Here is a 14032-nt window from a genome sequence, read left to right on the forward strand (position 1 = left end):
AATTAACGCCAACCATTTGTATAGATCTGTGGCTACCTAATTGGTATAGTTAACAATAGAAAACAAAGTTTCAATAAACAATAATTATTCACAAATATGAGAAGCATTGCATTAAATTAAATACTAATTTAATAATAATTAAAAAATCAACACAGTCACCAAACCCAGCTACCCAGCCCAAACTTAAGAATAAATAGACAATTATAGACAATCCTCACAATGAGACAAAAATAAACACCACAAAGAATTCAAATCCTTCTCTGTTATATATTATTTGTTTTACCACCATTTCATGTCATTAAGAAACAAAAAAAACATTATTTAGTTTCATGAATAATTATTTATGAACAGGAATCAATTATGAATATCCACTTAAACAGTGATTCCAAACTAGCAGAGAAAATGAGTGACATGTAGCAATATTTGTCTTTAAATAATAGAGCAATGATTGAATTGGTTTAGGGCATTTTGGTTTAAATTAAACAAATGAAGGTGGGTAGATTGGTTCATGATTTTCCAAAGGGTAAGAATTTTTAAATAATTGTAAGGACAACCAAAGGTCCCAGAAAAAATAATTTGGAGAAGACTTGGTAGAACATAGAGTCAAGAATTCTTGTCAAGACACATACAAGCTTCCAGGAAAAACCAACATGATTTCTCTCATCGTTTCTTACTAGGTACTTCATTTACATATAGTGACATCTATAAATATCCATGGTGCCTAAACAGATATATTTCATATCTTGGCTCTTCTATCCTTAATTGGTCTTTCTTTGAGCTTTAATCCAATGGCAATTGTCAGATCTCAAGAAACCTCCTCCTCCAATTCTCATTGTGGTTATGATGTGTTCTTGAGCTTCAGAGGTGAAGATACTCGCAAGACGTTCACTGACCACCTCTACACAGCTTTAGAGCACGCAGGATTTCGTACTTTCAGAGATGACGATGGAATTGAAAGAGGGGAGAATATTAAGTTAGAATTGAACAAAGCAATTCAAGAGTCGAAGATTTCAATAGTTGTCTTCTCGAAGGACTATGCATCTTCAAGTTGGTGTCTCGATGAACTTGTCATGATCCTCAAACGCAGGAGGACTGTTGGACATGTAGTTCTACCTGTTTTCTATCATGTGGATCCATCTCATGTGAGGAAGCAAAAGGGGAGTTTCAAAGAAGCATTTACGAGGCATGAAGAGAGATTTCACACAGAAGCAAGTGAAAGAATGGAAGAATGGAAGGCAGCACTTAAAGAAGCAGCAGATTTGGCAGGAATGAACTTACAAAATCAAACATATGGGTAATTTCCTCCCAGGTCCTTTTCTTACTTATATCACCATTTTTTGGATTTCGTAGATTAAAGTATTTCATACAAGGGCCTTTTGAATGAAGAATTCTCTGTTCAAATTTTGGAATGAATTGTTTTGTTAATTATGACAGATTTACATAGTTTAATTTTTAAAAGATGAACTTCAAGTCAGTTTCCCAAAAAAACAACTTGAATTTATTAACTCATGATTTTTTTAAGATGCTCCTTCTTTTCAAGTTATCTGAAAAGATCACAAGTAGCTATTCATTTCTAATCATAAACATTTTATTGAAATTTGGCCCATTACTTAAAAGTTTCAACAACTTGGCTTACTAATCAAAAATTGAAAACCGTAACAGTTTAAATTAGATAAAAGAGTATTGTTTCAAAACCATGATAGTGAAAACGCTTTCTTTTCATCTAAGACACTTCCAATTGTTTCAACAAAGACAGTAACATGGTCTTTTGGTTCAGTATTGCATGAGAATTAGCAATTAAATTCAATTGATGGCATTCTTATTGTTCTTTATTTTCCATCTTAATCTGATAATTAGACTTGAGTCAAAGTTTATCCAGAAAATTGTAAAAGTGGTTGGAGACAAACTAAGTCGCACAACCTTGGGTACTGACCCCCACCTGATTGGAATATATTCTCGAGCCAAAAACATTGGGCTTTGGTTACAAGATGAGTCTAGTGATGTTGGTATAGTTGCAATTTGTGGGATGGGTGGAATGGGGAAGACAACCATCGCCAAAGAACTATATAATTCGAACTTCTCAAGATTCGAAGGTAGTAGTTTTCTTGCAAATGTAAGAGAAATTGTAAAACAACAAGATGGTTTGCTTCGATTACAGCGACAACTTCTTTCAGATATGTTAAAGGGAAGAAAGGAAAATTTGTACAATGTTGATGAAGGAGTTGTAAAGATTAAAAATGCATTATGTTGCAAAAAAGTTCTTGTAGTCCTTGATGATGTGGATACAAGAGGTCAATTGGATGCAATACTTGGAATGAGAGACTGGCTTTCTCAAGGAAGTAAAATCATCATAACCACTAGACGTGAGCAATTGCTCAAGGCTCATGAAGTTTGTCGAGTGCACAAGGTTGAAAAATTGGATAATGATGAATCCTTAGAGCTCTTTAGTTGGCATGCCTTTGGGAAAAACCGTCCCAAGGATGGTTTCATAGAGGACTCGAAAAGGGTGGTGCAGTACTGTGGAGGGCTTCCACTAGCTATCAAAATTTTGGGTGCTTCTTTGTCTGGAAGCAAGTTAGATGTCTGGAAAAGTCAACTACAAAAATTGAAAGCAATTCCGAATTCTGAAGTCATTGAAAAACTCAAAATAAGCTATGACTCTTTGCTAGATGACCATGACAAAAATTTATTCCTCCATGTTGCTTGTTTCTTTGTTGGGATGGATAAAGATCAAGTAGTTACAATTCTAGATGGATGTGATTTTTACACAACGGTTGGGATTCAAAATCTCATTGATAGATGTCTGTTAACAATTGATGAACAAAAAAAGTTGGTGATGCATCAATTGGTTCAAGAAATGGGAAGAGAAATTGTTCGGCAAGAATCACCTAAGGAGCCAGGAGAACGTAGTAGACTTTGGAATTGCAAGGATTCCTTGAATGTTTTGAGAGAAAATACTGTAAGTATTAACGTTGTTCCTTCTCATGTTTATTTGTATTTATTTCTATAGTTATTATACTTATATCGAAAAAATGATCTAGAAAAATATTTGTATAATATAATAAAAGAAAAATAGGTAAATTACACCAACTGTTCGTCTAGTTTGAGTGAAGTTTTACTCTGATTTTTGTACTTTTAATTTGAACAATTTGGTCACTACACTTCTAATATTTATTTATTTATTTATTTATTGGCAATGCGGTCCCTCCATCATGCATTGTTAAGATTTTGAATTGGAAAAAAATTATTTGCAAAACTAGATGGACTAAATTGAAATTCAAAACAAATTACAATGACTACCAGTTCATTACACTGGTGGTCCCTACAGTTTGTTTTGAATTCCACTTTGATATATTACACCAGTGGTCACTGTAGTTTGTTTTGAATTTCAATTTGGTCCCTTTAGTTTTACATATAGTCTTTTTCTGTTTCAAATTCTAACAGTAAATATCAAGGGAGTATGTTGCAACAAATTTAAAAGTGTAGGGATCAAATGATTCAAATTGAAGCTACAAAAAATAAAGTGACATATCATTTAAACTACAAGGACTAATGGTGTAATTCAACCCCAAAAAAAAAAATCATGCAAAATAATGTGACAATTATTGGATTTTTGAAATTATGAGCTTCATTTGAGGTTTTTTATTGGAAAAATACGACATCATTTTGTATCATTGATCTTTGCAAAAATTATAATTTTATAGCATTACTCTTATTGATAAATATCGCGCTCCTCTTGTTCATTGTTAGGGGACAAGAAAAATTGAAGGCCTCAAGCTTGATATGAATTTGTTAGAGGAAGATAAATTTGACAGGACAATATTTGGCGTTAATAGAAAACGTCATTACTGAAAGATTAGTTTGAGAGAGTGAGAGAAGCTATAGAGTGAGAGAGAGACTCTGAAATGTTTGTATTATGTTGTGTGATTTACAAAGGGATGAAGGCTCTCTTTATAGAGAGAGAAAGGGGCATTGGATACCACACTTATCACCGAAAGCAAACACTATACAATTAATAATATAATGAAGTCTGCTATGCTAAAGCTATTCTAACACCGAAAGCAAACACTATACAATATTCATTATACAATATTCTAACAGCCCCCTGCAAACTCAAGGAGGGAAAGCATCAACCAAGTTGAGTTTGGAAACAAGATCATTGAAGCGGCCAGGAGGATGAGCCTTAGTGAAGATATCAGCGGGTTGATCGACTGAAGCAATAGGAAGAAGATGAACAGTTCCACAGGTGACATGCTGGCGAATAAAATGACAATCAATCTCAATATGTTTGGTGCGATCATGAAAAACATCATTGTGAGCAATCTGAATGGCACTCTGATTGTCACAGTAGAGAGGCGTAGGAGCAGATGAAGAAACACCCATATCAGCAAGGAGCCAGCGAAGCCAGAGAAGTTCTTGAGTAGTATCCGCAAGAGCTCGGTATTCAGCTTCGGTGCTAGAGCGGGCAGTGAGGGATTGTTTTTTGCTACGCCAAGCAAGAAGAGAATCCCCTAAGAAGAAACAGAAGCCCGTGGTGGAGCGTCGATCCGTAGGATCCCCAGCCCAATCAGCATCAGAGAAGGCACGTAGGTCAAGAGAGGAAGAAGCCGAGAAGTGAAGACCATGGAACATAGTGCCTTTGAGGTAGCGAAGGATACGGAGTAGAGCAGTATAGTGGGGAGTGCGAGGAGCCGACATGTACTGACTGACAATGTGAACAGCATAGGCAATGTCAGGACGAGTGACTGTGAGATAGACAAGACTGCCGACGAGCTGGCGATAAAGAGTAGCATCAGAGAGAAGAGTCCCATCGAGAGGAGTGAGACGAATCTGGGGATCAACCGGAGTAGAGGCAGTTTTGCAATCAGTAAGACCAGCTCGAGCCAGAAGATCGGATGCATATTTGGCTTGGGACAAATAGGAACCAATAGAATCATGAGAGACTTCAAGGCCTAAGAAGTAGTTAAGAGTACCAAGGTCCTTCATCTCAAACTGTTGGTGGAGAAATTGTTTGAGGTGGAGAATACCAGCTTGATCATCACCAGTGATAATCATATCATCCACATACAGAAGAAGAAGAGTAGTACCATGAGAAGTAGTCCGTATAAAAAGAGCAGAGTCATAGGAGCTAGAGGTGAATCCGAAGTCATGAATGGTAGAACTGAACTTAGCAAACCAAGCACGAGGCGCTTGCTTGAGACCATAGAGAGCACGCTGTAGTTTGCAAACCTGATGAGGTTGAAAAGTGGACCCAGGTGGGGGTTGCATGTAGACCTCTTCAAGAAGATGACCATTGAGGAAAGCATTTTTGACATCCATCTGAAAGAGCCCCCAGTGGCGAGCAGTAGCAACAGCAAGTAAACTGCGAACAGAGGTAAGCCGAGCAACAGGAGAGAATGTCTCCTCATAATCAATGCCATATTCTTGGTTGAAACCCTTGGCAACAAGACGAGCTTTGTAGCGTTCAATAGAGCCATCAGAATGTGTTTTGATTTTGTAAACCCATTTGCAGCCAATCGCAGTCTTGCCAGGAGGAAGATCAACAAGATCCCAAGTATGAGCTTTGTCCAAGGCATGGAGTTCATCAGTCATAGCTTGCTGCCAAAGAGGATTAGTACAAGCCTCACGATAGGAGGTAGGTTCATAAGTAGAGAAGGCAGCAGATCCAACAATATAATCACGAAGATGAATAGGAGGTTGAGTTACCCGGTGGGGTCGACCCGTAGGAGGATCGGTGGGAGGAAGAGTCGGTGGAGAAGGAGGTGTGGCAACCAGAGGTAGACCTTCAGGTAGAGCAGGCTGGACAGGATCAGGGGTGAGCAAGGGCGTCTCGATGGAGGAGGAACCTGTATCAAATTCAGCAGAGAAAAGATCGATGGAAGGATTAGTAAACAGTGCAGTAGTGGAAAGTCCGGGTAAGTGAAAGGAGGATAGCGAGGAAAACATTTGGTGTTCCCAGAAAACGACATGGCGGGAGATACGAAGACGTTTAGAGAGAGGATCCCAACAGCGAAAACCTTTATGTTCAATTCCATACCCAAGAAAGCAACAAAGACGAGAGCGAGGTTCAAGCTTGGTGTGTTCATGAGATTGAAGTAAAACAAAACAAGCAGAGCCGAAAACCCGGAGATTGGCGTAAGGAGGGGGAGTGCCATGCAGACGTTCAAAGGGAGTTTGATTATGGATGACAGGGGTAGGAGCACAGTTGATAGTGTAAACAGCAGTGAGAGCAGCTTCTCCCCAAAAGTTTTCAGGACAGGAAGAAGAGAGAAGGAGAGCGCGAGTAGTGTCAAGAATATGCCTATGTTTCCTTTCAGCGCGGCCATTTTGCTGGGACGTGCCAGCACAAGAACGATGAGGCAGTGTACCATGATGCTGAAGAAAGGAAAGGAAATCTGAATCCCGATATTCCATAGCATTGTCAGAGCGAAAAATTTTGATGGTTTTGGAGAATTGGGTGTGAACCATTTGTGCAAATCGATAATAAATGTGTTTAAGTTCAGACCTATTTTTCATGAGAAAAAGCCAAGTAAACCGGGAAAAATCATCAATAAAAACAACAAAATAGCGGGATCCCCCCATAGTAGTAGTAGGGGAGGGCCCCCAAATATCCGAATGTATAAGATCAAAAGGGGCAAGAGAAACAGAAGTACTCTTATTAAATGATAAAGCAGGTTGTTTGGCAAGTTGACAGGGTATACAATCGAAATTATCGGGAATTACATGACCCAACTGTCCACTAGAAACCAAAGACCTTAAACGAGTAACAGAAATATGCCCTAAGCGACAATGCCAAAGATGAAAGGGAGATAATAAGGAAGTAGATGTAGGAGCAGCAATCTGAGGAGAGGCAGGAACATGAAGGTGAATGAGTTCATAGAGACGTCCACGCTTACGGCCGATCCCAATAGTCTGCCCTGTCTGAGGGTCCTGTACCAAACAATCAGTAGCAGAAAAGGTGACAGTTAGACCAAGTTCACATAATTGACCAATGGAAATAAGGTTTAAGGTAAGAGCAGGGATATGATAAACGTGAGGTAGAGATAAAGAAGAGGTGGAAACAGTACCAACATGACGAACAGACATGAGGGAACCATCAGCAGTATGTATTGAGGGAATATGAGGAGATGAAGATAAGGAAGAAAAGATAGTAGAACTGGAGGTCATATGATTACAACAGGCAGAGTCAAAATACCAAGAAGAGTTACCTGGGATGACAGACAAAGCAGTAGGAGGAGGTGTACCAGATGAGGAGAGAAGTTGTTTGAGCATGGCCTCTACATCCGTTGGAGAAAAGTGAGGGGTAGATGGAGCAGGTGACTCAGAGAACCCTACAGAGGGGGCAGTGTCAGGGTGATGAGACTGATTCCCGGAAGCAGCAGCAGCAGTGTGATAAGACTGATTCCCGGAAGCAGAAGTAGCAGTGTGATGAGACTGGTTGCCGGAACGATGAAAACTTCCCCGGGAAGAGCCACCGCGAGAGGAGTGGCTATTGGAGGATGAGCGAGATGGATTGCGAAAACAATCCTGTTGCAGATGACCAGGACCAAGTTTGTTGCAGTAGCGGCAGGATCTGACGGGGCAATTGACCAGGAGATGGGTTGAAGGAAGGCCCCGATTCTGACAATAGAGGCAAGCAGTTGTCCGCTGGGTAAATGATGGCCGGGACGGAGGAGTGGCAAGAACAGAGTCCACATGATGAGTTTGAAGAGTACCTAGACGAGTCTCCTCTGATAGCAACTCAGAAATGGCTTGTTCAAGAGTGGGCAAGGGATGGCGATGAAGCAGAGAGGCACGTACGGGCTCAAAAGAGGGGGTAAGAGCCATGAGAAATTGCACCAACCTCTGCTGGTTGCGATGGTTAGTAAATAAAACTGCATCTTCGGGGTCATGCCAGGTTGGTTCTGAAAGAGCAAGCTGATCCCAAACAGAGTATATTTGAGAAAGGAAGTCATTAATGGACTGAGTGGATTCTTGACGCATGCGGTGAAGTTGGTTCTGAAGTTGATATTGATGGGCAAGACCAGTAGTCTGGTATCGTTCTTTCAAAAAATCCCAGATGTCTTTCGCAGGAGTAGTTACAGAGTCAAGCTGAAACCGGCCAAATTGAAGACTGATAGAGGTAACAGAGGTATTACGAAACCAGGTAATGATTTGGTAATTCTTACTGTCCCATTCCTCAAGTCGGTCTTCATATGTAGCAGTAAGAACAGGAGTTTCAGTAGTGGCACTGTCTTTGACTGGTTTAGTCACATCCCCGGTGACAATTCGCCAGAGCTTCTTGCCTTTAAGAAAGGAAGACATGGCTTGGGCCCACAGAACATAGTTTGAACCATTCAGAATAACGGAAATGGGATGGGAGGTGTCAAGACGATCCATAATACTAGTTAAGTAGGATTAAAGCAACAGGAAGAGACCTGTAGGAGCAAAATTTGGTAAAACAGAGTGTACCAGTGAGTCCGGAAGGTCGAAAATAGCCAGAAAAGGCTGCTGGACAGAGATGATGTCAGCGATGATGTCAGCGGCGCACGTTAGCAGAGTGCAGGGAGGAGCACGTTAGCAGAAAGGCGGCGGCGCACGGTAGCGAAACAGGCGCAGGCGCGGCGCACAATAGCCGTTTTGGCGCACGCGGGTGCAATGTAGTGAAGCGGCGCACGAAAGGCGCACGATAGCAGGCGCGGCGTACGGGAGTGGCAGGGCTGACGTCAGCCGCGGTTGTGTGGGCGCGTGGAGGCGCGTGGCGGAGGTGAGTGGCAACAGATGGCGCGTGCGGGCGCGTGTGAGAGTGGTGGCGGAGCTGGTGACGCGCCGAAGGTAAAGGCGGCGCGTGTGGGCGCGTGGAGGGTGTTCTGAGAACGGGCTAGGTGCCGTTGGAATCGTGAGAAAATTCCGAGCGTTTTGATGTATGCCACTGTGTACGGGACTAAACACAAAAATTGAAAATTGCCAGAAATGTAACACTGGGCTCTGATACCATGAAAGATTAGTTTGAGAGAGTGAGAGAAGCTATAGAGTGAGAGAGAGACTCTGAAATGTTTGTATTATGTTGTGTGATTTACAAAGGGATGAAGGCTCTCTTTATAGAGAGAGAAAGGGGCATTGGATACCACACTTATCACCGAAAGCAAACACTATACAATTAATAATATAATGAAGTCTGCTATGCTAAAGCTATTCTAACACCGAAAGCAAACACTATACAATATTCATTATACAATATTCTAACAATTACGATGAATTCCTCGACATGCCATTGTTGTCAAATGTAGGCAACTCATTTCAGAGATACTGTTTCGGTTTCTCAAAGAATGCAGGCACTGCTCTAGGAAATTCAAATCAAATACCTTTGGAAGTTGATGCATTTGCAAGGATGCACAAACTAAAACTTTTACAGCTCAAATATATACAAATAAGTGGAAGCTTCGAAAATTTTCCTAAAGGATTACGATGGTTATGTTGGCATGGATTTCCTTTCAAATCTATGCCCCATGATTTCCCTTTGGAGAACCTAACTATTCTTGACATGAGTTACAGTAGGTTGCAAATAGCTTGGAAAGGAGCCAAGGTATGTTGCAGATATGTATATATATTTAATTCCGTTTGAAGACTAAAAGAAGTATTAATAGTGGTTTTTTTTCTTGTTTTACAGCTTCTCAAGTCATTAAAAATCCTTGATCTTAGTCATTCCCATTTCCTCACTAAAACTCCTGACTTCTCGAAAGTCCCCAATCTTGAGAGGTTGATATTGAAAAACTGTGCAACGTTGGTTGAGGTTCATGAATCCGTCGGACACCTTCAGAGACTTGTTTTGTTTAATTTAAAAGATTGCAAAAGTCTGAAGAAGCTTCCGAGAAGCATTGGTATGCTAAAGTTTTTGGAAACACTTGACATCTCAGGCTGCTCAAATCTTGAGGAATTGCCAACAGAGTTGGGGACTATGGAGTCTCTAACAGTGTTCCATGCAAACGAAATTGACATAAGTCGATTATTCTCTACCAGTAAGGAGGTTAAATCATGGCATTCATTAATCTGGCCTTCTCTATTGAAGCCAAGAAGAAGTATGGATATTTCATGGTCTTTTTTACCACGGTCCGTGGTACACTTAAGTCTTGAGAACTGTAATTTATCAGATGATGATTTTCCTAGGGATCTTAGCAACCTATCCTCGTTGCAGATTTTAAATCTGAGTGGTAATGCAATTCGTAGCGTCCCAAATTGCATCAATGGTCATTTTGGACTCCAAATCCTTTATTTAAATGAGTGCAAAAAGCTCTGGTCAGTTGAAGTGCAGCACAAATTAAAAGAATTACACATCACAGGATGTATATTGTTGGAGAAAGTAACCTTTCAATCACTTCCATTAACCATAGAATATAATAACACATTTGGCAATAAATTAACCACGCGCAGGTTGGAACCACTTAGGTACGTGGGCATGAATGACAAAATAGTTGAGATTCTGGGAACATTCAAGCTTGAACCTTTAGGAAATGTTGACACGGAGATACTTAACAATTTAAGCTTGTCCAACATAGGATTCATGGGATGCTCAAATGTTCTGCTTTCATGCCGTTGGTCAAACAAAAAAAAGAAGCTTCCCCTGCAGGTCTCTCTCTCTCTCTCTCTCTCAATATATACATAATCATTAAATTAATTATGCTTTATGTCGCACAGGGATGTCATGAAAGACACATATTCTATGCTTATTGTTTGGGAAGCAAGGTTCCAGACTGGTTTAATCTTAAAAATGAAGGATCTTCAATATCATTTATTGTGCCGTCGCATCTTAATTTCAGAATCCGATGCTTGAGTGTATGTTCTATTTATGCACTTCCCAATAATCGAAAAGAATATTATGGCTTTAATTGCGAAGCACATACTATTATCAGTAATACGACCAAGAGTTTGATTTGGAGTCATTCCCCATATGTCTTAGGCATTCCAGAAGCTGATGAGGATATGATGATGTTAAGTTATTGGAAGTTTGAAAATCAGTTGGAAAGTGGCGATGAACTGAATATTTCAGTGGTTGGAAATGAATATTTTCAAGTAAAGGAGGTCGGAGTCCATCTTGTGTACAAGGAGCAAGAAGAGAAGAGTAGCCAATCAACTAGTGAAGAAGCATCCCAACAATTCTCTCTCTATGGAAATGTAGTTCCCGGAAATGCATCTGCTGTACGTCCGGCACGCAAAAAAGTCTACTGTCTAGGCCATCATTGGGCCGGTTGTAGCATTTGTGCTGGTCTATAATCTCAGCCTTCATGCACTACTACCTCGGGAATTGGTTGTTTCGGAGCTGTGAGATTGGATTGGGTAAGCAACGATGTTAAGGATTTTGATTAAGTGATATGAATCGGTTGTATATTGCTAGTGGCTCTGCTTTGTGATTTCTGTTATGAAGGAAGAAGTTATTTCAGTGAGAGAGAATATGTTGCTACTTTTCTTTGATTTTGATGATGCTGTGTACTGCTGTTTAGGTGAAGCTGCTGCTACTGGGGTTATATTTTACTTTGGACTTGATCAGAGTTATATTTTATTTGGAATTACTCATATGCTTTGCTAACTAACTCTTACAGTGCCTGACAAAATCAAATTCGAAGTCTATTTTAAAATAAGAGCGTTGTTTTGATCATGGGTTCATTATGAGATCTATTTCGATAATTTGACATGTTCATTTTGTCAGGTATCCACTTCCTCTATTCCATCCACATACAAAATTAAGTTGATTTAATAATCATAACCTATTCAATTTATTGCATTTCTCACCAAAATAAATAAAGAGTTTATTTTTAAAAACATAATTGTTGTCCAAATTTTTGGTGTCAAACCTAATAAATTGAATATATTACGACTTAATTTTTTTTTTTTTGATGAAATATACGAAATATTGGACCAAATAAATAATTTGAATCATCGAAACGAAACTTGTAATAAGTCCCACGAGTACAAACTGTATCCTCCAATTCAGATTATAGATTGAAAAGAATCCTCTGCCAAAATAATAGGAGAGGGTGAATAGTAAATGAATACTAATCACCCACTTAATAACTAAAGACAAATAAATTCAAGTACACAAAAAATTTGCACATTACAAATTCGTGTGTTGTCATTTTAAATCAAAATATTCAGCAAAATGGATTTTTAATTTTAAAACAACATTGCCACCTCAATTTAACTAATTATTCTATATATTTAAATTATGGAATAAAAGGTGTTTTGCCAATCTAATATTTAATTAAGGTTGAAAATTCCATTATGTTAGGGTCTATAAGACGGAGTTGGAGATGCTGCTGCGCGGGATGCGCAGTAACATCTGCTGTGTGGCCAAATGAACCCATTTCAGGGCCCATTTTGATAATCCGAACCGTTTCCATTTTATAATACATAAAGTAAAACATGTTTGTAAAAAATCAAGTTAATCGGATATCGTTTACCTATTCATCCGCTCATATTTGTATCTACAAAAACAAATAATAATTGTGATTTAAAATATTAAAATGAATATAAATGTGTGGATGAATATGTAAACGATATCCGATTAACTTAATTTTTTGCAGGCATGTTGTACTTGATGTATTCTAAAATGTGAACAGTTCGAATTATCAAAATGGGCCCCGAAATGGGTCCATTTGGCTGCACAACAGATGCTGCTGCGCGGGATGCACAACAACATCCCCAATTCCCTATAAGACTCACCATGGATTCTATTTTGATAATTCGAATAATTTATTTTGTAAAGTTCTCTATTTATCTCATCATCCGAGAAAATTAGATCAATCCATTAATTTTAATTTTTTTTATTTTATAATGTTTGTCTCCAAAATATGGATGTCATTTATTTTTTAGGAGATAAATACGATAAAATGACAAGATAGGATTAGAGAAAATTTCATTTCCCCCCCTCCCAAACTATACTCTTATGATCAATTTTACACCCGAACTTTTGATATTGTCTACTTCCTAACCTATTTAAATTGTGATCAATTTGCCCACTACTATCACATTTAAATGAAAAAAAGTTTTAAAAAATTACATTTTGACCCCAAATTTTAAATTATAGATCCAAACTCATCCTCTTCTATCCAAATTCACCCTCTCTTCTCTCTGTACCTCTACAACTTTGCCGGCCAACGCCGCCACTTATATTGAGTTTAATGATTAAAATATAATTTTTTTCATCCATTTTATTTAATGAAAATAGACTAAAGGTTTAGATTAAAAACAAATCAAAAAATTAAGATTTACATTGACAAAATTAAGAAGTCAAGGTTTATTGTGTTACAATGGTTAAATTCTGATTTTTTTTTTAATTTTAATTTTCCCTTATACTTTTTAATATACAATAAATGGATAGGGGAAAAATTTGACATAAATGTGATATTTTTAGCTCAGTTCTAAACAAATCCTACCAACATAAAAACACAAATGGAGAGCATGGCCAGAGTAGTGAGTAGTAAGTAGGTAAAATTATTTCTATACACCAGTTCTTCTCAATGAACACATTTAATGAGTACATTCTTAGTACACATATCAAAAAATAAAAATTCTCAGTACACATTTTTTTATTTTAATAATACCATCATATTCAATTTCAAAATCATCTTTCTTTCATCCACCACCCTTTATTCGCTGTTGTTGCCGCCACTTTCAGTTTTCCATCATCTCCACTCTCAACTCATCTCCTTTCATTCTATATCTCCATAGTCAACCTCGAAAGTGGGTCGTACACGACTTGAGGCTTGTGGAAGTGTATGGTTCATGGAGGAAGGTGGTCGCAGGCAGAAAGGGAAAGAAACGATGAGAGGGGTGATGAAGGAGAGATATGGCGTTGGTAATGGATGATGGTTGTGATATTTTAGAATTAGGGTTTGTGTGGAAGAAGATAAGGACATTATGGTATTTTCATTTTAGGACAAAATTGTATTAAGAAAAAAAATTGTGTACACTGAAAAGAATTTCCGTGTGAAAATAGGAAATTTGGTCAATGCCTCTTTATAATAAAACTTTTATATATTAAGGATAAATACAAAAA

At 38.5% G+C, this 14032-nt stretch overlaps 1 protein-coding gene across 3 annotated transcripts; it reads left to right on the top strand.

Annotated features, from left to right (window-relative positions):
• Positions 1 to 546: 546 nt before the first annotated feature.
• On the top strand, positions 547 to 11564 carry LOC114317226 (disease resistance protein RPV1). 3 transcript variants are annotated; one of them, XM_082868691.1, is made up of 5 exons: positions 557 to 1294; positions 1858 to 2959; positions 9650 to 10606; positions 10675 to 10812; positions 10937 to 11564. In XM_082868691.1, the coding sequence occupies exons 1-5, from the start codon at positions 789 to 791 to the stop codon at positions 10961 to 10963; spliced, it is 2730 nt and encodes a 909-aa protein (XP_082724817.1). In that variant the 5' UTR covers positions 557 to 788; the 3' UTR covers positions 10964 to 11564. The 3 variants fall into 3 exon arrangements, with proteins under 3 accessions (XP_082724818.1, XP_082724817.1, XP_082724816.1); XM_082868690.1 differs by having other exon boundaries at positions 561 to 1294; positions 10675 to 11564; XM_082868692.1 differs by lacking the exon at positions 9650 to 10606 and having other exon boundaries at positions 547 to 1294; positions 10675 to 11564.
• Positions 11565 to 14032: the final 2468 nt, after the last annotated feature.

This window comes from Camellia sinensis, chromosome 5 (genome assembly GCF_055761805.1).
Source record: "Camellia sinensis isolate YWXY chromosome 5, ASM5576180v1, whole genome shotgun sequence".
Lineage (NCBI taxonomy): Eukaryota > Viridiplantae > Streptophyta > Magnoliopsida > Ericales > Theaceae > Camellia > Camellia sinensis.